At 42.0% G+C, this 26473-nt stretch overlaps 1 protein-coding gene across 7 annotated transcripts in view; it reads right to left on the reverse strand.

Annotated features, from left to right (window-relative positions):
- sanbr (SANT and BTB domain regulator of CSR) overlaps positions 1 to 26473 on the reverse strand; it is a 147987-nt gene that overhangs the window by 83579 nt on the left and 37935 nt on the right. For 6 of the 7 annotated variants that reach the window (XM_048536884.1, XM_048536881.1, XM_048536885.1 and 3 more), the window contains 5 exons: positions 20270 to 20328; positions 18904 to 19064; positions 13212 to 13298; positions 13004 to 13114; positions 10477 to 10600 (listed from right to left, as the gene is read on the reverse strand). In XM_048536884.1, the coding sequence (XP_048392841.1) occupies positions 10477 to 10600; positions 13004 to 13114; positions 13212 to 13298; positions 18904 to 19064; positions 20270 to 20328 (542 nt within the window). The remainder of the gene's footprint in view (positions 1 to 10476; positions 10601 to 13003; positions 13115 to 13211; positions 13299 to 18903; positions 19065 to 20269; positions 20329 to 26473) is intronic. The other variant, XM_048536888.1, reaches the window with a different exon arrangement.

Genomic DNA, 26473 nt, shown 5'->3' on the forward strand with positions numbered 1-26473 from the left:
TTCGCAACACCGGGGACAGGTAGAACCTCAGTAAGTAGTGACACTTGGTGTTTGCGTACTGAGGGATCTACACACAGCTTGATGCAGCCGCACACAAAGGTAGCCGTCAGGGCAAGGGTGGCGTTCGGTACGCCCTTTCCCCCATTTCCCAGGTCTTTGTACATGGTGTCTCTGCGGACCCGGTCCATCCTCAACCCCCAAATGAAGTGGAAGATGGCCCGGGTGACCGCAGCGGCGCAGGTCCAGGGAATAGGCCAGGCCTGCGCCACATACAACAGTACCGAAAGCCCCTCGCACCTGACAACCAGGTTCTTAGCCGCGATGGAGAGGGACCGGAGTGTCCACCTGCCCAGCTTCTGCTTCAATTTGGCGATACGCTCCTCCCAAGTCTTAGTGCATGCCCCAGCTCCACCAAACCAAACACCCAGCACCTTCAGGTAGTCTGTCCTGACGGTGAAGGGGATGAAGAAGCGGTCGTCCCAGTTCCCGAAGAACATGACCTCGCTCTTACCCCTATTGACTTTGGCACCCGAGGCCAGTTCAAACTGGCCGCAGATGTCCAATAGTCTACTCACCGACCGACAATCGGTGCAGAAGACGGCGACATCGTCCATGTACAGGGAGGTCTTGACCTGAAGGCCTCCTCTGCCTGGGATAGTCACGCCCTTCAGGCTCACGTCCTTCCTGATGGAGGCGGCGAAGGGCTCCACACAGCACACGAACAAGGCAGGAGAGAGTGGACAGCCCTGCCTGACTCCAGATCTAACAGGAAAACTGTCTGATTCCCACCCGTTGATCGAGACTGCGCTAACGATGTTGGCGTACAGCAGCCGGATCCAATTGCGGATGCCCTCCCCGAACCCCAATTTGGAGAGGACGTCCCTCATGTAAGCATGAGACCCTGTCGAAGGCCTTCTCCTGGTCCAGGCTGACGAGGCAGGTGTCCACCCGCCTGTCCTGTACGTAGGCGATCGTATCCCTGATGAGCGCGAGGCTCTCAGCGATCTTCCTGCCCGGCACAGCACAGGTTTGGTCAGGGTGAATCACTGACTCCAGGACAGACCTGACCCGGTTGGCAATGACCTTGGCCAGGATTTTGTAGTCCACGTTCAAAAGTGAAATGGGACGCCAGTTCTTAATTTCTTCCCTCTCCCCCTTCCTCTTGTAAATGAGGGTGATGATGCCCTTCCTCATGGACTTGCACATTTCCCCTGCCCGAAGCGCACTATCGTACACCTCCAGCAGGTGCTGGCCGAACAGGCCCCACAGAGCGGAATACAGCTCGACCGGTAAGCCGTCGCTTCCAGGAGTCCTATTCCTCTGCAAGGACTTGAGGGCTCTGGCCAGCTCGTCCAGGATATTGGCCGGTCCAGCCACTCCCTCGTGCCGTCGTCTAAGACCTGCGATAGACGACAGGAACGACGCGGAGGCCGTGCTGTCCGTGGGCTTCGTGTCGTACAGTCCGGCATAGAAGGATCTGCTGATCCTCAAAATGTCGGGCCGAGACGACGTCACCGAGCCGTCGTCCTCCTTCAGCCGGCTAAGCACAGAGCTCTCTTTGTGCACCTTCTGAAAGAAGAAACGCGAGCATGTCTCGTCCTGCTCCACGGAGCGGACCCTGGACCGGAAGATTATCCTGGAGGCCTCCGCAGCGAAGACCGAGGCTTTCAGGCCCCTCACCTCGCGGAGGTCCTCCGTGACATCGACCCCCATCAACTGCAGAAGGAGCAGGTTCTGCACCCTTTTCTGGAGTCGCGACAGCTTTCCCCGCCTCTCTCGTGCCTTCTGAACACCCTTGAGGACAAACAACCTCTTGATGTTCTCCTTCACTGTCTCCCACCAGTCACCAGGAGACTCGAAGAGGGGTTTCACGGTTCTCCAACCGGCGTACTCCCTCTTAAGCTCCTTGACGTTCTCTGGGGTCAACAGAGTTGTGTTCAGCTTCCACGTCCCCTTGCCAGCCGGCTGGTCGTCCTGTAAGTGAAAGTCGGCCAGCAGGAGGCAGTGGTCAGAGAAGAACACCGGCTCGACGCCGGTGGACCTGACCGAGAACGTCCGTGACACAAACAGGAAGTCTGTCCTTGAGCGGATAGACCCGTCTGGCCGCGACCAGGTGTACCTCTGCTGCGCTCCGTCTGCAGGGGTGCTGAAGACGTCGAGCAGCTTGGCGTCCTTCACCGTGCCCATCAGGAATCCGGACGTGACGTCCAGTTGACTCCCCCCACCCGCTGTCCCCACGCCGGATCTTCCATCTGCACCAATGATGCAGTTGAAGTCTCCGCCTAGGATGACCGGCCTGGACGTGGCCAGCAGGGGTAGAAGCCGCTGCAGGACGGCCAACCGCTCACTCCGTACCGCTGGGGCGTACACGTCGGTCAGCCTCAGGGGAGCATTCCTGTAGGTGATGTCAGCCACTAGGAGGCGCCCCCCCACCACCTCCTGAACTTGAGAGATGGTGAAGTCGCGCCTCCGCAGCAGAATAGCCAGGCCCGAGGAGCGACAGTCGTTACCCCCCGACCAGATCGAAGGCCCACAGGTCCAGGCGCCGGACCATTTCCCGTACCTGCCGAGGTGCGGTATCCCGCACTCCTGCAGAAACAGGAGGTCCGCCTTGATGGTGGTCAGGTAGGCCAACGTGGACACACATCTCGCGGTTGACTTGACGCTGCGCACATTAATGCTCGCAACTCGTACCCCCATTGTGGGCAGTGACCGCAGTACCCTCCCCAAGTCCAAGGTCCAGCCCCTCCATCTGTCCCTTCATGCCCATTGCCCGGGCTAACTGCTGGACGCTCTCCGGGCTCAGGAAACCGTCCATGCTGCCTTCCGGGTGGCATCCCCCCGTCAGGGGTGCGGAGGCAGGAGGGTCCGGCTCTGGGTCAGGCTGGGGACGCGCTGTTTCCTCCTTCCCGCCTGGAAGTTCCGGGGGGCCCTCCAGTGCTCCAGCGGCACTTGACTGGGTGTCGGAGGGAGCCTCAGGATGCCTCCCGTCACCTGGAAGCGGGGTGCTGCTTTCCTTCCCCCTCGAGACCTTCAACTTCTGCTTCGGGTGGGCCCTCTCCGAATCCTCCTCGTCAGAGGAGCTCTTATAGCCCGCCTGTAGCTGCCTCTTCCCACCTGATGGTTGCGGTTCCTGGGCCCGTCGACGCACCTTCCTCCTCGCTTTCCGGACTGTTGTCCACTCCCCTGGGTCGCCTGTTGCCGCCTCCATTGGCTCCGGGTTGTCGGGTGGGGGGGAAATCGGAGCCTGTAGGGGTGCTTTGCTGGCCTCGGGCCCATCCTGCAGGGCTGAGCCCTCCTGCACGGCCTGGCCCTCCTGCACATTAGTGGGGTCCTTGCTGGGCCCTGGTGCCTTCCTCTCCTCCGGGGGGGCTGGCCCCGCATTTTCCCTGCCGGCGACCTGGGCGTAGGTGGTACCCCGCCGCGGGCATACCCTATAGAAGTGGCCCGCTTCCCCGCAAAGGTTGCGGCTTCTCTCTCGTGGGCAATCCTTTGCAAGGTGTCCCTCCTCCCTGCAGATGGTGGCTTTGCAGTCAGCCGCCATGTGACCTGACCTACCACAGGCATGACAGACTTTAGGTTGCCCTGCATAGGTCAGGTAGCCCCTGCTCCCACCGATCGCGAAGCTGGACGGTGGGTGTGCGACATTCCCGTCTGCGCCCATCCTCAGCGTCACCTTGACCTGCCTCTTACTCGTCCAGATGCCAAAGGGGTCCACGATGTCAGTTAGGTCCCCTTCCACCTTCACATACCTTCCGAGGAAGGTCAGGACATCAACTGCTGGCACATGCGGGTTGTACATGTGTACAGTCACCATACGGCTCCTCTGTGCTGGCATCACAAACAGCGGGACAGCGGTCAATACAGAGAGGGGGCCCTCACCTCCTTTCTCCTTGAAAACCACCAGGAAGCGCTCGCAAAGCTTGGCACTCCGGAAGGTCACATCGTAAAAACCTCCCGGGGAAATCCTGCAGGCAGTAAATGTCCGCAGCAGCAAACCCACAACAGTCCAACAGGACCCTCTTCACGAAGAAGGTGCGGTCCACAGGTGCACCTTCATCCACCTTCTTTACAGAAACACGGATGGTGTTCCGAACCCCCTGATCTGGGGCACGAGCACTTGCCGCAGCCATTGTTGCAGGTTGGCTGCTCCCCTGAACCAGCGTTAGGATCCACTGGTCGCAAGGGTGCACAGCCAACCCGACGTCCTCCTTTCACCTCCAAGATAGCACTCTCCTCCTCTCGGTCCACAAGTGAGTGGTTCTTTATTGTGTTCGAGATGTAAGCTAGTTCACTGAGCTTGCCGGTTTGTTCCCAGATGTTTTGTCACCATTCTAGGTAACATCACCAGTGAGGCGCTGGTGTTATGTTCCGCTTTCTATTTATGTGTTTACGTTTCCTTGGGTTGGTGATGTCATTTCCTGTGTTGATGTCATGTTTTCAGATGTTTCATCACCATTCTAAGTAACATCAGTGAACCTCCAGTGAAGCGCTGGTGTTATGTTCCGCTTTCTATTTATCTGGTTAGGTTTCCTTGGGTTGGTGATGTCATTTCCTATTCTTTTTCTCAGAGGGTGGTAGATGGGCTCCAAATCAACGTGTTTGTTGATGGAGTTCTGGTTGGAATGCCATGCTTCTAGGAATTCTCGTGCGTGTCTCTGTTTGGCTTGTCCCAGGATGGATGTGTTGTCCCAATCAAAGCGGTGTCCTTCCTCATCTGTAAGTAAGGATACTAGTGATAGTGGGTCATGTCTTTTTGTGGCTAGTTGATGTTCACGTATCCTGGTGGCTAGCTTTCTACCTGTTTATCCAATGTAGTGTTTGTCACAGTTCTTGCAAGGTATTTTGTAAATGACGTTCGTTTTGCTTGTCGTCTGTATAGGGTCTTTTAAGTTCATTAGGTGCTGTTTTAGTGTGTTGGTGGGTTTGTGGGCTACCATGATGCCATGAGGTCTGAGTAGTCTGGCAGCCATTTCAGAGATGTCTTTGATGTAGGGGGGCGTGGTTATGGTTTCTGAGCACGTTTTGTCTGTTTGTTTGGGTTTGTTGCTGAGAAATCGGCAGACTGTGTTCATTGGGTAGCCGTTCTTTTTGAATATGCTGTATAGGTACATAGAACATAGAACATTACAGCACAGTACAGGCCCTTTGGCCCTCGATGTTGTGCCGACCTGTCATACCGATCTCAAGCCCATCTAACCTACACTATTCCATGTACGTCCATATGCTTGTCCAATGACGACTTACATGTACCTAAAGTTGGCGAATCTACTACCGTTGCAGGCAAAGCGTTCCATTCCCTTACTACTCTCCGAGTAAAGAAACTACCTCTGACATCTGTCCTATATCTTTCACCCCTCAATTTAAAGCTATGCCCCCTCGTGCTCACCGTCACCATCCTAGGAAAAAGGGTCTCCCTATCCACCCTATCTAACCTTCTGATTATTTTATATGTTTCAATTAAGTCACCTCTCAACCTTCTTCTCTCCAATGAAAACAGCCTCAAGTCCCTCAGCCTTTCCTCGTAAGACCTTCCCTCCATACCAGGCAACATCCTAGTAAACTTCCTCTGCACCCTTTCCAAAGCTTCCACATCCTTCTTATAATGTGGTGACCAGAACTGTACACAATACTCCAAAGGCGGCTGCACCAGAGTTTTGTACAGCTGCAGCATAACCTCATGGTTCCGGAACTCGATCCCTCTATTAATAAAAGCTAAAACACTGTTTGCCTTCTTAACAGCCCTGTCAACCTGGGTGGCAACTTTCAAGGATCTGTGTACGTGGACACCAAGATCTCTCTGCTCATCTACACTACCAAGAATCTTACCATTAGCGCAGTACTTTGCCTTCTGGTTACTCCTACCAAAGTGCATCACCTCACACTTGTCTGCATTAAACTGCATTTGCCACCTCTCAGCCCAGCTCTGCAGCTTATCTATGTCTCTCAGCAACCTACAGCATCCTTCGTCACTATCCACAACTCCACCGACCTTAGTGTCGTCTGCAAATTTACTAACCCATCCTGGAGGAAATGGTTTTTCTCTTCTATTTTGAGTTTGTTTGTCTGCAGCCCCTTTGCAGTATTATGAAGGAGCTGCTGCTCAAGTTTCCCGGAGCGGAAAGGGATGGACAAGTGTAAAGGCTTTGTTCCTGGGCCTGGCCAAAATGGCCATTCACAGGTCCAGACAGTTGGCCAAGGATTGGTTCATTGTTTCTGACTGTCTTGCCCCCTTTTCATGGTTCCATCTGCACCCAGGTATCTCTAGAGCAGCAGCATGAGGTGCTCACTGGGTAAGATGGAGGCTTTTCATGACTCATGGGTGCTGTGACTGCTGGAGGGCATCAACAGTTCGAATAATGTTATTTTGATTTAGTAGTGCTATTTTCTGTTCGACTTTTTAATTTTATGTTTCTTCTGAGTTTTGTGCCCAGGAAAGGGCTGTTTGATTTTCCTTTTGTATTGATTTTGGGCCCCATTGGAAGAACCAAAGGGGACTTTTACCTAAACCCCGCACTGTCCATGTCCCAGGTATACTTGATGGGGTCGGTGTAAGGATATTTTATTTTGAGTTAAAACGAGTTGATTTTGGATTTTGAAACCCTTGTTATTCCTGTCCTGGGAGCATTCATAAAGGACAGAGCAAAGGGGACCTTTTTTTTTAAACAGTTTCCTTTACATTTGAACAAGCCAGGGAAACTATGTTAGAATTCAACCCCCTGTTGTCCCTACCGCAAGAGTAGTTGGTGGGGCTGAATCGGGGGGTGGAGGGGCCATTTTTTTTGTTTATTCATTGATTCTTGTTTTTCCAGAATTGAAGGCACTCTCTTTTTGTTTTGACAGTTAAGGCAACTTTCTCTTCTGGTTAGATACGGTAGAAGAAACTCTTATTTTGTATTTTACCAATGCTGTCACCTACCCAAAAGAGTGTGAGGGAGAGAGTGTCAGGGGGTCTTCACTTCTTTTGTTTCTATCCTTTAAAAAGAGTAGAGTGCATGTATTTTGAGCACTAATATATTTTGTTTATTTTAGATTGTTGGCCACACAGCATGGTAAATAATGTGGCCTCAAAGGTTTGTTCAAGAGCTTTCGAATTTTTTTTTAAGATTAAGGGAAATGTTCATAACTGTAACTGAAAAACTTATAGTTTTGATTTTGCGTGTTAGTCCTGTGAAGACCTGGAACAGGATAGTTACATAGCGCAGTGCTCCTCAGAAGGAAGTGACAGATTTAGTCAATCAGATTATGTTTGAATTAAATGTTGCACCAGAAGCAGTGGGAAGGAAACCCAAACAAAGGTTCGTTAAAGCTGAGTACAGTGAAGTGTGGGTGTGTTAGAGTTTTACTTTAAAAGCTTGTCACAAGACTTAACACCTTAATTTAAGATTCTGGTGTAAGCATTATGAGTTGTGTTTTGGATACTGTACAAAAGTTGTTGTATTTCTTTTCAATTTATAAAGGAACATTTGGGATAAGTGGGATTATTCTTTTACGGGTGTTTAAATTATTTGAATTTGTATAGTATGTGGAAAGTTTATTTTTCTTTTTTAGATACATTCCTTTCATAATAAACTTAGTTTATTGTTAAAAGCAAAATCAACAGCTTTGCATGCTTATGTTTCAGTGAGAACCACTTTATTAAAACCAAAACAAGTAAAATTATGACCTATCATCAAGCCAAGTTCCTTACTGATATCTGACTTGTCCTATTATAAATACATGCTGGGATCAGAACAAGTCCAATATGATTCTTCTTCAAGAAGCATATTGACTCAAAACATTGTGACAGTACTTTGCCTTTGAGAGAGATGTGTTCTGTACTGTTTCTCTTGCAGACAGGTGCTACCTCACTGGTGCCAGGAGTCTACGCCAGAGAGGCAGTTGGTAAACAGCTTGGAGGTAGCCCTGGATGTTTTACTAGACAATAGAAGCATGAGTGGATGGGGTCAGGGCTCACACAGATCCAGGAAGGTTTTTTGTTTTGCTTTCAGTGAAAAAGTTTCTACTGCTGCTGAGCTAGCAGTTTGAGGTCTCTGCTGCTACAGTCTTAAACTCGGGGCTTCCTCTCAGAAATAACAAGAGGCGTACTGTTTCTTTCAGTATTTTGTTCTGCTGGACTGGAGACAGGCAACATGTGAGAACCTTAACTGTTTTGCTAAATTGCCTTACCAAGTGTGTGTTTATGGGATGTTGGCTATATTTGAACAGTTGATGATTAGTGATTAAGTAATACATTATCTTGCTAAATATTTCAATAGAGTTAGAAGTACAGTAATTTTTTAATATTTTAACTGTGACAATAATAAAGTATGTTCTGATTAAAGTTTAGTGTTGGACCAATCAAATCACATCTGGACCACTGCACATTACACTTGCCTTTAAATAAATTTAAAATTTAGGATCTCCTTACTTATATTGGGTCAAGTGTGGGAATAGAGCAGGGGACAGCTGCTCTGATCATAACAACATTAATTGTTTGTCTTTCTGCAAATGCTGCCAGATCTCCTGAGTTTCTCCAACACTTTCAGTTTTTATTTCAGAATTCTACCATCTGCAGTACTTTGCTTTTATTTTGCAGTTTTTAGTTTGTTCGTTATTTTTTCTTTGCTTTTTCTGTTATTGAATAAAAATTAACATTTTCAACTGTCTGAAGGCTTTCCAATATTGGGACACTTCCACAATGAATAATACCAAGAGGCTATGCTACAGTGGACAGAAGGGAGAAAGTAGGACTTCCTCAAACAGGATTCTAACATATGGTTCGAAGGCTGCATAGCCTGAATAGCTCAATTCTTGTCACTTCAGTTATGATGGTAGCCATACAGGTGATGATATAATGTAACATATATTAAAAAAATGCTTCTATTTCCAATGAATCACCACCAGTGTGTTCTCAGAAGCCACTCTTTCTTGTTTTCCTCCCAATACATGATTTGTGGAGGGCTATTCATGACTCGCAGCATTTGACCTGCTGCACAGTTGGGCTTTAAATTTATTGCCAACAGCAGAAATCCCAGAAGGTCCTGTGATTTACGAGTATTTCCACCACTGGTTAGCCCACAATAGTGTGAGTGCAACGCTACAGAGGCAGGTCTGCTTGCAAGTTAAGCAGCAGAGAATTGCACGAGAGAAACCCTCCATGAAACTCTGAAATTGATTGTTAGCCGATTTTTGGTAAAATTCAGACTCAGCTCCAGTTTAACTAAAAAGACGTGCACAGCCTAGTCATATTGCTGTCTTCAGTAGAATACCAGCACCTGTATCTTAACATATGTTCAGGAATACACACTTGATATATTAGGTACGTAGCATAAGGTAGAATGTGGGAGGCCAGCCAGGAATGCATTAGAATAGTCAATTCTGAAGGTATCTACAGCAGCTGCAGAGTTGATGCAGGGCAAAGTCAAACACTGTTGCAGAGGTAAGAGGAGGTTTCATGATGCACAGATTAATTCACACCTTGGATTCAGATACAGTATCCGAGTTGATAACTTCTGTATCAGCTTCAGACAATCGTCAGGAAGGGGAACGGAGACCGTATCTGAGGAGTGGATTTCATGCTGGGGTTAGAAGACAGTGGATTCATATTCCCAATATTTAATTGGAGGAAATTTCTGACAATTTAAAGACAGTGGATCAAGAAGTTGGCTGTCAGAGAACATATGGAAAATGAGCTGTTTTTGGATGATACTGCTGAGGGCAGTGTGTAGGCAAGTAATAGAAAGGGAATGAAGGATTAGATCAAAGAATCACAAAGTACAGAACTGGCCGTTCAGTCCATCAATGTTAAAAATACGTTAACCACCAAAAATATACTACTATTGACACTAATCCCACTTTCTTGCACTAGGCCCATAGCCTTGAATGCTATGACACCAAGTTCTCATTCAAATATTTTTTAAACGTTGTGAGGTTTCACGCCTCAACTACCCTCCCAGGCAGTGCATTCTTGATGCTCACCACCTTCTGGGTTTAAAAAAAAACCTTTTCCTCCAATGCCCTAGAAAAGTCTCATTCTTCACTTTATAATTATGCTCACTTATTATAGTCTCTTCGGCTAAGGGAAATAGCTATTTTCTATTCAACCAATGCATGCTCTTTAATCTTATAGATCTCTATCAGGTTTCCCCTCTACATTCTCTGTGCCAAAGAAAGACAACCAGAGCTTATCCAGCCTCTCTTCATAGCTGAATTGCTCCATTCCAGGCAACAAGCTGGTGAATCTCATTTGCATCCATTCCAGTGCAATCACATCCTTCCTATGTAGTGTGATGATCAGAACTGCAAACAATATTCCAGTTAGGTCCATGAGGGTTATTAGTCCATAGCATCATTTATTTAAAATTTATTTTAAAAAGCTTGTATAATTAGGTTTAAAACAACTCACAATTGAAAGTTATTTATAAAAAATGAGTTTTAAAAAGTATATTTTTTAAAATTTGCCCCATTAACATTCAAGTAAAAATGAAAACTTACTTTTTTGCATCTTGTGCAAGGCAACCAATTTATCGTTCCCCATAAACGCCAGTACACATCTTGCCAAGACTTCAGGTCTTCATAAAGACTGCTCAGATAGTCATGCACATCCCAACCTTTATCTCTAAAAGAGTCAAAAACAATTTACTGTTCAGGACTCACCCAAGGTGCTTTTACAAAAACTATTTGTATTTATACTCTATCTTTAACATAAAAAAGTTGCTAGGTACTTTACAGATTCAGAGGCAGAAAGAAGATATTAAAAGGAATGGCTAAAAGCTCAGTCAAATACACAGAGAAAGATGCGCAATAGGCTTTATGGAGAAAAGACATTTGGCACTAATCTTGGTCTCCTGTCTTTTGGCCAACTTTCAATTTATGCTAACACTATGCCTTTTATTCTAAGGGGTTCAACTTTACAGACTTCTGGACTTAATCAAATATATTTTGTGTTCATATGTACCACAATCATATTTCCCTTATTAACCCACTGTCACCTCATCTATAGACTCGATCAAGATAAGTAATCATGATTTGTCTTTAATAAATCCACACCAGCTTAATATAATTAATCCACATTTGTCCAAGTGACAGTTAACTTTGTCCCAGATTATCCATTTTAGATACTTCTGACCAAGATTAAATTGATTGGCCTGTCACTCTCAGTATATCTCACACTCTTGAGCAAAATGATAACAATTTTCCATTCCTTTGATATCACCCCCATACCTGAAAAGGATTAGAGGAATATGGGCAAAATCCAGCCTTACTTCCCAAAGCACCCATGATACATCCCACCCAGACTTTGTGATTCAATAACTTCAAGTGCAGCCAGCCTTTCCAATTTCCCCACTTTTTAGCTCATCCAGTTTCTCAACTAGCTCCTCTTTCACTATTACTTTGTCAGTCTCTTCTTCCTTGGTAAAGAAAGTTGCAAGTAGTTTGTCATACCGGCCCCTCTGCCTTCATGGGTCTCCTTTCTGGTCTCTAATTAGCCCCAATCCTTCTTTTGTTACGGTCAACTATTTATATGCCTGTAGCAGACTTGGGACTCCTTTATATTAGTTTCTAGTTTATTCCCAAACTTTGTCTTTACCCCTCTTATTTCCTTTCTAATTTTCCCTTTGAACTGGTTATTCAGTCTGGTTCTCATTTGTAACATCAACCAGACATCAGCTATATCCTCTTTTTTTCCAGCTTCATTTTATTCTCTGAACACTTTCGTCAGTGAAGGAGTTATGGCTTTAGTTATCCTACCTTTCCTTCTTGTACAACATACTTACACCCTAGCCAAATGAACTCTTAAAGAGCTTCACATTACTCAAATATATTTTTGGCTACCAACCTTTGATAATTTATCTCGGCCAGGTGCGTTTCCAACTAGTGCAACAATACCCACCCTCCACAATTAGGTATTTTCTTTTACTGTCAATTACTACCTATCTGTTTCAATTGATAATAATATTAAGCTAATTATACTATATTCACAATTCTCTAAATGTTTCTAGACTGATACATGTACCACTTGATCCATCTTGGTATGCAGAATAGATCCAAAGTCTCCTTATTTGTTTGGCCAGATGCACATTTAGCTAGAAAGGTCTCTTAAACATACTTCATAAATTCTTCCCTCTCTATGCCATTTACATTAGAATCATAGATTCCTCACAGTGCAGAAGGAGGCCATTCAGCCCATCATCTCTTTACAGACTCTCTGAAGAACATCCAACCCAGAACGAGCTCCACACCCTATCCCCTGTAACTCCACATTTACCATGGCTAATGCACCTAGCTTGCACATCCATGGATACTGCAGACAACTTACCATAGCTAAGCCACCCACACAACTTTGGACTGTGGGACAGAACTGGAACAACCAGAGGAAACCCACACAGATTAGGGGAGGACAATAGAACTCCAGAGTTTTAAAACACCTAAGACTGGAATGGAACCAGGGTCCCTGGCACTGTGAGGCAGCAGCGTCAACCACTGAGCCACCATGCACTATTATTCTTATGCTAGCCCATATCAGGAACAAATCCTCTTATCGTTACTCTATGGTTCTTGAGCCTCCCTGCAATTTTCCTGCAAATAATAAAATGTACAGAAGTAGTATAATTGTACATCTATGATTTCTAACTTTTCCTCGGTCTGCAGCACTGTAATGTTCTCCTTCGTCAATATTGGCAGTGCTCCCAACTACCTTATTTCCTTCCTTATCCTTCCTGAGCATCTCATATCCAGGAATATTTAATACTCAAAACGCCCTTTTTGGAGTCAGGAGTCTACTACTAGCAAATCATATTCCCACGAGGCCAGATACACCTGCAGCCCTACCACCTTAATTACCAAGCTTTGAGCAGTTATATCATGTACTAAAAACACATATCTTGTACTCTTAGTCATATCAAACCAAACAATACAACATCTTGTGCTAGAGGCTGCAGAAAGGAGATCAAAAATCTCAACATTAAATTCTTAAGCCAAACTCCAGGTTCAAAACTTTATCAAGTAATTCAGAAGATACCTAATGTGCAAGTATATTATGTTTCCTCGTAGATTGATATTTATTTTTACAGGAACACAGGGAATCATTTTCTCAGTTTCCTTCGTAAGAAGTTTCTTACACATGCTACATCTGAAATAAAGCATGAAACATAATATGAAGTTCTCAGGAGACAAGATTAGTAGGTAAATATTTTTAAAAATCAACTGAATTTCCACAGAATACCTACCTGTATAACGTATCAGCACTTGCTGGAGAGTCTGGATCCTTGTAGTCTGGATCAAACAACCTCTCAATCTTCTTGCAAAATATTTTACTGTTACACAAAAGATTACGATTAAATAGCATAGTGCAAATAAGTAAGTGAGACATTCAATTTAAAAGGAAGTATTGTTAGTTTCTCTATCCAGAGAGCATTCCTGGGAATGTGGTTGCCCAAATTTTCCAGAGGGAGTTGGAAATCCCATTTCTGATGAAAAGAAGTAAAGGAACTTGCCTCTCAAGTAGTTCCTTTGGTAAAGTGTCTATCCAGAGACCATCTCACCAGAAGCAAGGTAGATAAATCCAGGAATATACAAAGATATGAGTGTAGAGGGTCAGCATGGAAACTATACTCCATTTTGTCAGCAGTAAATGCTGCATACTGTGACTTAAAGATTCCTAAACCACTATGAAAACTACTGAGAGAAGGTAACTGGGTAAGGCAAGTGTGGCACATTGGTGAGGGATTTGGGTGCAATGCAAATGAGGTTGCAGCAGATGGTGTGTCGTGTGCAAAGGGGAGGTGTGGAAGAGAGCAGGGGCTGGGAGGCTTCATGTGTATGTGTGTTGGTTAGGTGGTGATTGGAATGAAAAGTGCCGGCTCTTCCACAGTCGGGATAAGTACCGAGGGTAGGTCACGAGCATGTCCAAGGGTTCACAGTCAGGGCAGGTGGAATTTGGGAGCAGAGATTAGGAGAACAAATGGTCTCAGCTTGGTACATCAGCTTTGAGGACGACAAGTGTCCGTTCCACTGTAATCAGGTCACAGGATCCGGGGGAAAGATATCAAGGTTGTCAGGTAATGGTTACACAGGAATTACATCAGATTTTATATTCTCTAACCTTTACTGGCTAACTGTTAAGTTTAAATCAGTTAGATCCTCCAAAGTCTCTGACTGTAGCTCAGAGTAAAGAACTCTTTAGGAGAGTTCAGACATCGCACAACTACCCCTAGAAGACCAAGCAGCATCATCAGAGGAGCAGGAAGGCTGACGTTTTGGGCCCGAAACGTCAGCCTTCTTGCTCCTCTGATGCTGCTTGGCCTGCTGTGTTCATCCAGCTCTACACCTTGTTTTCTCGGATTCTCCAGCATCTGCAGTTCCTACTATCTCTGAAACTACTCCTAGAAGACTTCAATTTCTAGGACAATTCCCACAATCACCTGTGTGGGGACTTCCATCTGCTTCTCGCACATGAAAAAATGAAAGACCCCTTATTCTGAAACTGCAGCTCCTAATTTTATATCCTCCCTGCCCCACCCCCGCACCCAAGGCGAAACAAGATTTCAGCATGCACCCTGCCAAGCCCCTTCAGAATCTGTTTCAATAAGGACGCAACTCAGTTTTTAACACTCCAATAAATCTAGACTTATCCAATTTAACCTTTCATCACAAGATGACCTTTTCATTCCAAGAAGCAAATGAGTGGGTGTTATCTAAACAGCATCCAATACAAAGTAAATCTCTTCTTAAATAAGGAGACCAAAACTGAATGCAGTGCTCTAGGGATGATTTCAATGATTTGGACTGTTACAAGATGTCCCTAATTTTAAACTCCATCCCCTTGTAATAACGATCAATAGTCTGCTGGCATTCCTAATTACTTGCTGTACCAGCATGCTAACCACTTTCATTTCACCTATCAGAACATTGAGACCTCTGTTCTATATCCTTTTGTAGACTCATGTTTTACAAAATATTCTGCTTTTCTATTCTTACTGAAACGGAAATGTTCACATTTTCCTACCTTTATTCCATTTGTCAAATTTTTGCCAATTCACAACCTATCCATATCTCTCCGCAGGCTGTGGATTGTTTTCAGTTTATGTTCCTGCCAATCTTGTGTTTTTCAACACAGATGGGAAGACAGGGAGAGGGGGAGAGGGAGGGCATTAAAAAGACAGGGCGCAAGATCGAGAGCAAGCGCGTGCGAGAGCGAGAGATAAAAGACAGAGACCGAGCGAGCTAGAGGGAGAGAGAGTTAAAAGGCAGGGAGAGAAAGCGCTAGAGAGAGCTAAATGACAAGGGGCGAAAGAGAGAGAGCGAGAGACAGGGAGAGGGAGAAAGAGAGTTAAAAGACAGGGAGCAAGAGAGAGAAAAGGGAGAGATCTTCTCCCAGTCTAGAAGTCATCTGTTGTCTGCATTCAAAACTCAGTTTAAACCTGAAGCAAACCAGTTATGTTTTCTGCAGCAATTGCTGAAAGCTGTGATGTTTGAATTGATAAATCTGAGACACTTTCTAAGCGCATCTGTTACTCTGTACTCCTTACTGACCAGTGGAAGTGGCTGGGGAAAGCCATATGAACATCAGGGGTCTGGTCATCCAAAGAAGGATCATTTCAACATCAGAACCAGGAAGCAAAGAATACTGAATTGATTTTCCACTATTCTTGTATCTGGCAACAATCCATGTTCTCCATTTGTTTGCATAAATGGGATTTTATAAAAGGATTAGAGTTTTAGTTAGTAGCATAAAATGTCAGTGGTATTACCCGTTTACCTGTCGCGAGCACCTAATTACACGTAATAAAAAATAATTCTGTTGAGTATGGAAACCAGGTCCACATTTTCCATCAGCTTTAGTAAACTGAGGTACGGTGTACATTTTTAGGAAAAGCTCTAATGCTTGATATTTGATATCTGCCTGGGAATAGCAGGAATTGAGTGAGGCATAACAACTGTCAATTTGAAATTCCAAAGTACATTGTACTGATCTTGTTTAATATATCCTCAACAATGCTAAACTTTGCTAAACACTACCTCAGTTTCGTAAACCTAAAGTTGACTCTGGTTGATTGTGTTATTATTTTCTAAATATTCTATTACTACTTCATTAATAATGGCTTCCAATTTTTCTATATTGCCAGACTGTTAGACTTTCCTTCCTGCTTTCCCATTTCTTAGATGGGTGCTTTACTTTTGCAGTTTTCAAATTCACTGGGATCTTTCCAGAATCCAGAAAATTTTCAGAGTACACAAATGTAACCAACAATGCAACCACTTCTTTTGATACCCATGGAAGCAAGCTGTGAATTCCCAGGGATTTGTCAGCCTATGGTTGCATTTGCTTACCCAGTCATTCTACTCTAGTGGTTGTGAATATTTTAAGAACCCACTCCCTTTTGCCCCTTGATCTTCCTTGATTACTGGATGCTTTTCATGTCTTCCATTGTGAGGACTATACAAAATACTTGTTCAAAGTTTCTTGCCGTTTTCTAAATCTCATTAATTTCACAGCATTATCCTCCAACATTTTTTAGCTTGCTAATCTCTTCCTTTTCTCTGATAGGTATCATACAAATTTATTCTTATTTCTAACAATTAATCTACTTTATGTCATCTGTGTGTTTTCAGATAAAGAAACTTTACTTCCGTCTTCTTACCACTGTTCCCTGCTGTTAATCTATTTGCTGCTTCATTCTTATGTTTGCACCTATACCCCTTCTAACATTCACAGTCTATCATTACCTGGATCACTATCCTGCACTAATTTCTCATCATCTCTTCTTAACTTTCTAAATCAGCCCTCACAAGCCTGTCAGCATCTGTTGGGCCTGAAACATACAAGTGAAAGTAGTCCAAGACACATTCTTAAAAAAATTCCTCATTGTGAATATATTGCAATTATTTTGATCTATCACAGTAGTTTAACACAAAAGTCACTGAATATTACTATTCTGCTGCTCTTGTAGATCTTGCAGCTAGCAACAAAACAACAGTGCTCGGTGCTGGCCTGGAAGAAAGCTAACTGCAAGATCTAACAATTATTGTGATGTAAATTTTTTCCTGTCACCACAGTAGCTAAATCAGCCTTCAAGGAAAAGTGATATCACAGCATGCAGAAGAATAACATCAACAAGCAGTTAAGCAGCCAATCACAATGAAACAATCACGGACAGCAAACCAGGAAGTGAAAAGACTATAACAACACTCACTGAATTAATTCTACAGATAACTTATATTGATAGTTCATATTTTACAAATTTATATTTGTCATTCAATAAGATGCCATGGAAGAGTGGAGTTTGCATCAAAGCAATTGAATTTTTCATTGTTTGGTATTTGGTTAAGTGAATCTCTGGGATGCAGACTATATGAAAGTGCGATTTAAAAGTTATTTCAAAGCTTGCATTTATTTTTGAGGTGGATCCTAACTGAAAGGCAAATGGTGGACAGCGTGGCAGCTCAGTGGTTAGCACGGCTGCCTCACAGCCCCAGGGACCCGGATTCTATTCCGCCTTTGGGTGACTGTCTGTGTGGAGCTTGACATTCTCCCCACATCTGGCTAAGTTTACTCCAGGTGCTCCAGTTTCTTCCACAGTCCAAAGACATGCAGGTTAGGTGGACTGGCCATGCTAAGTTGCCCATAGTGTCCAAGGTCTAGGCGAAATAGCCATGGGGAACGCAGGGATATGTAGCAGGCTGTGTCTCGGTGGGAGGCTCTTCAGAGGATCAGTATGAACTCAATGGGCTGAATAGCCTGTTTCCACACATGAAAAGGAGAAGGAAGCAGATTCTGGCAGGTGTTTTATTCCTCTTTTATTCTTACTACCTAAAAGTTCAGCCTTCCTATTCAGGTTACTGTAAATATACATACATTTATATATTTCTCACATATTTACTTGGGTTGCACTGTGTTAGTTTTACCCTCCTGAACAAAGGAAATGGAATCCAGAGCCAGCCCCTTCTTTCAGTTTTTTTTCCATGTTGCATCAAGTTGTCATATTGCTGGTCAATCACCCTTCACATCAAAACAAAACATAAAACTGTTTTGGGAGTTTGCAGGTGATTTTCCAGCTGGATGCACAGCCTGCTGTAAACTTGCCCTTTTTTTAAAAAAACTGGGGACCTAGCACCAATATACACTGGCTTGTCTACACCACAGGTTGGATTTGAGTACTAACTGAATGAATATTGAGCAAAACAAAATGCAAAAGAAAACCATAAATTCATTTGTTCTTATTCACTGCCACACTTAAAACTTTCCTTTGTATATGCACACCCTAGCTCAATACACCATTAACCGTGCCCTTTAACTAATGTGGCATTTTGTTTCTTAACTGTTATTCTAATTCTGTTAAAAGATCCATCATTAGTAAATAATATTTTTGAAGTGTATATCTTTATTCACTGAAGTCTTCCACTGAAACTGATTGATTATTACCAATGATAACTAAAAAAAAAAATCCTTTCTTATAATGCATCCAAGATGAGGAAGTAGAGTTTATAATATTAAATTTTATTAACAGATATTGAAATACATCTGACAATTAGAGAGGAAAGCCACTCAAAACAATGACAAGAATGAGGTCAAAGATGACATAGTTGATTATTACATTGAATCCACTTTTTAAGAGGCAAGTATTTGAATGCAGACCAAACCATTACAGTACAATGCAAGTACCTTCTGAACCATAATCTGAATGGACCTATTAAGAGAGTTGCTATGTCAAATGAATTTGACAAAAATGCAAAGCATGTTTTAATCACAGCACAGGCATCATACAAAGAGAAATTTAAACATCCTAACTCTATCACAAATATATAATTTTCTCAATTCAACTTTCAGAATTTACTAAGTGAAGATCTAATATTACTGCATGATTATGTGTTTTTCAGCTGCTTATAAAAATCAAGACAAATGAGCTCATGTATTTTCACCTTTTAAATTTATCTTTTCTGTCTTTTACTTCATCAGCTTCATTGTGGGAGAAAAGATCAACAATTCGTGAGGCCAGGGTCCCATTGATACAGTTCATATTGCAAGGAGTAGCTACAATGGCACTCATATTTTTATGACAGTATTGCATGCATTCTTCAACCTGAAGTAACAAAAACAAGCATAACAAAGGCACTCAGTGATTAATTCACAATGGTTTTAAATAACTAACAGGCTTTAGATATCTCAAGCAGAAAAAAAATCAAAACTTCTTGCTGGCTTTATGCCAATCTTGTTTTTATTGTCAAATTAAGGCACACAGTTTCATTTTATTGGAAAACAGGAACCACATGTTATAACACACCATATTTCTGCCATGATGGCACAACCCCTTTTTCTTCATGGCATTGAATGAACTACCTGAAATATGGCAGTACGTAATGAGCTTAAATTAGATTGAGTATTTAAATTTAATTTCCGAATTGAACATTTGTCCTGATTTTTTTTAGCCATTTCAAGTATGATATTTGCTTATGAAACTTAGTTATGACAGGAAGTTTAGAAATTAAACATAACCAAAATGAAATGAAAGCACTTTTAGATTAACTACCAAATGTTACGATGGACAAACCTACTGCTAAAGAACTTCACATAGTAGCTTCATCACCCTATCATTTTCATTTACTGTTATTACAGCAGACAACTCAAAAGAAAATGTTGGATTTGTGCTGCATTTAAATTGTTTCAGAAACATATCCTATTCATGAAAGCAAAAATAACTGATTAGGACAGGCAGAAACATTTGCTAAGAAACATTTCCATACACAAATGATAGTCATGATAATTATGAAGCTAGTTGAAAACAGATCTCGATAACTATTGGGCAAGGTGGTGAACTATTGTGAATATTGTGTTAGAAATTTGCTGTGTATGTCAGGCACATGTGTACAGTACATTCTGAAGAACAATACAAGTGCTTTTTCTCGTATTTGCACCACATTTAAATCAGAAAAAGTCTGGCTGACTATCCTAGAGATAGAGGAAGACAACTAAATTGTTCCCATGCCCTCAAGCCCCCAGGGTGAATCAAGCATCATATAAACTGCACAGTTAATGCATATCCAGTTGCAACTTTACATCTACAGAAGCACGCACTTTATTAAAAGTTACACTTACCACTCACTTTCTTTTTAACAAGTATGGAATATTTTATTACTCTTCATAATAATGAAATAGCTAATTCCAGTTAAAATAAATATACATTTCAAATCCAGTTAATCAGTATCAGACTAAAAGGCAATAGTAAGCAACATAAACTGTCAAATTAAGTGATATTTTATCCAAAGTTAGAAAATTTAATGCACTCACCAAGGATTCCATTTTCAAAAATTCAGATGAAATGAGGATTGAAATAACATTACTGGGCTCTAAAATAAATTTAAAAAAGCAATATTATCTTCACTTGATAACTGAAACCACAAGCTTCCTAAACAAAAAAAAACAAACACATCTAATGTGTTTGGAAGAAAATGGGCTTATCAGTGATAGGCAACATGGTTTTGTGCAGGGAAGGTCATGTCTTAACAACTTAATAGAATTCTTTGAGGACGTAACAAAGTTGATTGATGGGGGAAAGGCTGTAGACGTCATACACATGGACTTCAGTAAGGCATTTAATAAGGTTCCCCATGGCAGGCTGATGGAGAAAGTGAAGTCACATGGGGTCCAGGGTGTGCTAGCTAGATGGATTAAAAAAAAAACTGGTTGGGCAACAGGAGACAGAGTAGTAGTAGTAGAAGGGAGTTTCTCAAATTGGAGACGTGTGACCAGTATAGTGTGCCACAGGGGTCTGTGCTGGGACCACTTGTTTGTGATATATGTAATTGATTTGGAGGAAGGTGTAGATGGTCTGATCAGCAAGTTTGCAGATGACACTAAGATTGGTGGAGTAGCAGATAGTGAAGGGGACTGTCAGAGATTACAGCAGAATATAGATAGACTGGAGAGTTGGGCAGATAAATGGCAGATGGAGTTCAATCCAGGCAAATGCGAGGTGATGCATTTTGGAAGATCAAATTCAAGGGCGAACTATACAGTAAACGGAAAAGTCCTAGGGAAAATTGATGAACAGAGAGATCTGGGTGTTCAGGTCCATTGTTCTCTGAAGGTTACAACACAGATCAATAGGGTGGTCAAGAAGGCATATGGCATGCTTTCCTTCATCGGGGAGGGGGGGGGGGCGGTATTGAGTACAAGAGTTGACAGGTCATGTTGCAGTTGTATAGGACTTTGGTTCGGCCACATTTGGAGTACTGTGTACAATTCTGGTCACCACATTACCAAAAGGATGTGGATGCTTTGGAGACGGTGCAGAGGAGGTTCACCAGGATGTTGCCCGATATGGAGGGTGCTAGCTATGAACAGAGGTTGAGTAGTTTAGGATTATTTTCATTAGAAAGATGGAGATCGAGGGGGGACCTGATTGAGGTCTACAAAAATCATGAGGGGTATAGACAGGGTGGATAGCAAAAAGTTTTCCCCCCCAGAGTGGGGGACTCAATTACTACAGATCATGAGTTCAAAGTGAGAGGAGGAAAGTTTAAGGGAGATATGCGTGGAAAGTTCTTTACAGAGGGTGGTGGGTGCCTGGAACACGTTGCCAACGGAGGTGGTAGACGCAGACACGTTAGCTTCTTTTAAGATGTATCTGGACAGGTACACGGATGGACAGGGAGCAAATGGACACAGACCCTTAGAAAATAGATGACAGGTTAGACAGAGGATCTTGATCGGTGCAGGCTTGGAGGGCCGAAGGGCCTGTTCCTGTGCCGTAATTTTCTTTGTTCTAATCACAAATCACATATTCAGAATAGGCAAAATAAATTCTGCTAATTCTGTAATTGATGCTACAAATTTTACTTAAAAATTTGACGAGTTTGTACTTGATATTTTATCTGTCAAAAACCTGTTGCAACTTGACAGTACAATTGTTGTAATTTAGTTTTATCATCACCAAATTCTTATATTCGGTGGACTCTTAATAATAGGAAAACACACTGGGAAGTAAAATCACTGCTTGGGCTCTTAGGAATTACGTAAGTGCAAAACTATTCATTGACATTCAACTTTTAATTCATGCATGAATTCCATGCTAATGAGTGATTTATAAAATTTCATGATTAGCATGGACCAATCAATTAAACCATGATCATAGCTCCTTGTTAATACTACCTCCTAAACAAAAGCAACAGAATTAAAGTTTAGGAAAATAGCTGGCCTTCTGATCCTGACTGAATATCTGACCTCACAAAACTCATGCTGTTAGTCTTCAGCAGGATCACATTGACATGAGCATCAGTATTGCCACTTGAACATTCTTCCTCTTCTTCAAGCTTATCCCAGTGCACTATCCAAACCACCACCAACATCCTCGTATGTGGAATGAACTTCCAGGTACTGTTACAATGTTTAAAAAGACATTTGGATAAGTATATGAATAAGAAATGTCTGCAGGGATATGGGCCAAGAGCAGGCAGAAGGGGTCAGTTTAGTTCAGGATTATGGTTGGCATGGACTGGTTGGACTAAATCTGCTTCCCTGTTGTATGACTTTATAACTTTAACTTTTCTGTGAGCAACAACCAGTTGTTGATGTTATTAGCAATTAATTTGGGTTGGATTTACATCAAACTTAACTCTCTGGGGAGACAGCCACTGAGAATGGTTATGTTGAGAGAGATATGCAGAGCCTTTCCATGGCCTCTAATTATTATGTCATTCTCCCTTGGGCAAGTGCTAGCCCATGAGATTCCTGTACCAATTACCAGGAGGAGTTCTTAAGATGGTTGGCAACTGCATTGCTCAATGTTACTTAATTTTTTTTTCATTCATTCACAGGATGAGGGTGTTGTTGGCTAGGCAGCATTTATTGCCCATCCCTAATTGCCCAGAGGACAGTTAAGAGTCAACCACATTGCTGTGGGTCTGGAGTCACATTTAGGGCAGAACAGGTAAGGATGGTAGTTTCCTTCCCTAAAAGGGCATTAGTGAACCAGCTGGGTTTTTCCGACAATCGACAATGGAGTCACAGTCATCATTAAATTGTTAATTCCAGATATTTATTGAATGCAAATTCCACCATCTGCCATGGCAGGACTTGAACCAGGGTCCCCAGAGCATTATCTGGGTCTCTGAATTAACAGTCCAGCAATATTACCACGAGGCCATTATAATTATAACTAGATTAGTTCAATCAGGTGAAAGAATCCCATTTAATCTTTAATTTGAAGATCAACAGACTCAAGGAATTCCAGGAAACATCAACTTAAAATTTCAAAACTAAATTATGGCTTCCACTTATTGGGGCCAAACTCTACTTCTCGGATCTCAGAAGCAGAAACACTACCAGTGTGGCAGTTGTTAAACCTTCCTTATGTTCATACACTCCTGACGTCAATCCAACAATCACAGAATATATTTTAATCTCCACTTGTCAGTACTGCCTGGAGTGAGACACAAACGATTTGGCAAAGGATTGTTTCCTTTTCTAATTATGCTAATATCAGTAGCATAAAATAGTACACAAGGCATCTATTTTCAAAGCAATCTCTGTGACCTATCAGAAATACAAACTCTAAAATCATAATTTTATTTCGTAAATTTATGTACCTATTATAATTTCTTGATATCCAAATGCTCTCTCTAAATCCAGTTCATGTACCAGAACCCCAAAATTGTTGCAATTTAATTGTATTACCTGTAAATACTCTATTATATGTAAGGTTATTGTACATTCTGAGCATTCTATTGCATATGGAGTTTGAGGAATGGATTGCTCCTCTCACAGTAGAGCTACTCTTGGATGGTAGGGAGCTGGCTATATACACAAAGTCCTAACAAAGAACTTATATACACGAAAACAGTCAGCTCAAGGAAATTATTACAGGTTACACATCCATTTGGAGCTACCATGGATAAAAACAACGGTATGACATTGGTGTGAGCTTTACTGTCATGAATATCCATAAGTTGACATACCTTTCCAAGGGAGTAAACAAACATCTGATGGTGCTTAAACTCCTCCTGCATTGCAAGAGGTGAACGTGATGAACTTAATCAAGTCAAGGATAAGGTCAACAATGACCTCCACATCTCAACTGTTGCTGTACCAAAGTCAAAAATATTGGTGACTTCAATGTAAGAGTTGTTACAGATCATCAAGCAATGGGAAGAACGGATTGGAAAAAAAATTAGGGTTGGCGGTTGAAACAGCACTGACTTCCTCTTGTTGAAAGGTGTGTGCTGAAATTAACTCTTGATTACCAATATATTTTTCAGTCTCATTCATCACAATAAGATGCCTTGGATTTGCTAAACATTGACAGCTAATCAAGAATCATCAGGCACAAGGGCAGATAAGATGATTGCTAACAAAGACATGTACAACAGCAACTGCCAGACTGACTGCCATCTTATCACTTCAAAGCTTAAACATCACCAACCATCACCTCCAGACACCCTGATAGCACAAAGGTCCAGGAGAATACCAACATCGAGATTTAAACAGTTAACCATGAAGAAGCCTCTCTCAGAAACCAGAGAGTCACATGGGTAAAACAAAAATGAACAAATTGCACTGAGAATGACTGGGCAGCTTTCAGGACTTCAGTACACCCAATGCATACAACTAGCAGAACACTCCACTGGACTGCAGTTTTTATAAAAACAGTCCACCATTATTCTCAGTTTCCAATGGGTTCAATCTTTGTTTCACTGTTTTAACATGCTAAAACCAAACATTTGCGTGAACTTCCTGAACTGATTTTCAGCAGTGCAGCCCACTAGTGATTCTTTGTCCTGCTTTGCCAGGGCTAATTCTGGTGTCCTTAAATCACTACAGATTTCTTTGATCAGCTTTCCCCAGTACTCTTTGTTTGGCAGGTAAGAAAATATAAAGCACTTCCCACGCAGACCAGAGCAGCTGCTGTTGTTTTACAAACTCACTCTCTCTCTCTCTCTCTCCATTGCTGTGCAAATTCTTTGAGGCAGAAAGTATGCAATAACAAAATCATCTGTTCTACCTTAATTCAAGTGAATTATACAAGCGTAGTTGGGTTGCACTTTAATGTATGATTTTTCACTTAAGATTTGAGATACACTGCGCATTGTAATCATAGAGCAACCTGAATTTATGAGGCTTAATTTGAATGATTTGATAGATTGACTTTTAAAGAGCTAAATTTAAATCTTATTGCATTATTTATGAAATTATTTAATAATCTGAATTGGTTACGACAAATAATCAGAAGTAGCCCAGACTACTACATAAATCATGCAATTGTCTTCCTGACTCCTCTGAAAATCTGCACTCAACTGATTGGCCATGAGAAAACTAAACAGGTGGTGATCAAATGATTATACTGACCAAAACTGAAATAAAGCTGGAATGTTACATAGAATAAAAATAAATATCTAATATTTGCTAATTTTTAGAAGTGACTCTATAAACAACAAAGGTTACATTAAACTGAAAATATTAAAACATAAATAGGTGTCCTTAATTAAAAATTACCAAGTAATAATATGGACGCATGTCTAGCTCTACAGAACAAGCATGTATTTTAAAATGTGATCACTACTTATTCTATTATAAACTGGCAGTATCAAGAGACAGATCTTACACCTGATAGTTATCATTGTAAGGTCTCATATACGAATTGCATCTTCAAATGTTCCCATGCCTTTTTATGGGTGAAACTTGTATTCGATATTTCACTATTCCCCTCCCCAGCATTAATAAATGATTCTTCACTATTCTACCATCCTGTACCAGCCCTTTAAGTACCTTCTGTAACATGAATAAATTCTTCATTGTGATACTGTGCCAACCTGAATTAATCACTTGAAGATAAATAAAGGTCTTCAAATGGTGGTTACTACCATTTGATGATTCCTTCAAGTATCACAGCTAAGGCAAATAACTTACCAATGTAGGGAATAGTACAATAAAGCCACATCAAGCAATTACTTTACAGTTGAGTGTATTTTTTTTTTACATAAAGCCCTTACCAACATCTTTAAATTAAAATTTGATAAACGTCTTATTCATATTTTCAGAAGGAAGTTAAATATGAGTAGTAAATGTATTATGAAAAACTAAAAAATTTACTGCAACTTTCTCATTTTCCCTTTATTGTCACAATAAGGTATTTTAAAACACACAATCTTGCTTATGTTGATTAGTAGTAAATAGAAAGTGAATGAATGATGGTCAATCTGGTAAAAGACAGACAGTTTTGCTTATCAAGATAATGCATATAACACAGCATGACAAAGAAAAATAAATGAAGCAGAAAGATCATGAGATACAAGCACAGTTCGTGTTTACAAAACAGTTAAAAGCGATATACCCTAATTAGTGGTCAAGATGAAGGTATTTCATTTTAAATGTTCTGTTTCAGTGTAAAAATTGTGGATGGAAAGCTGTGAAAGTGATTAAAGCAGGTGCTATTTATGAGAACAAAATGTATAATTTTTTGAAAATATTTGGAATTGTGGAGATAGCATGTATAAA

Source organism: Stegostoma tigrinum, chromosome 9, assembly GCF_030684315.1.
Source record: "Stegostoma tigrinum isolate sSteTig4 chromosome 9, sSteTig4.hap1, whole genome shotgun sequence".
NCBI lineage: Eukaryota > Metazoa > Chordata > Chondrichthyes > Orectolobiformes > Stegostomatidae > Stegostoma > Stegostoma tigrinum.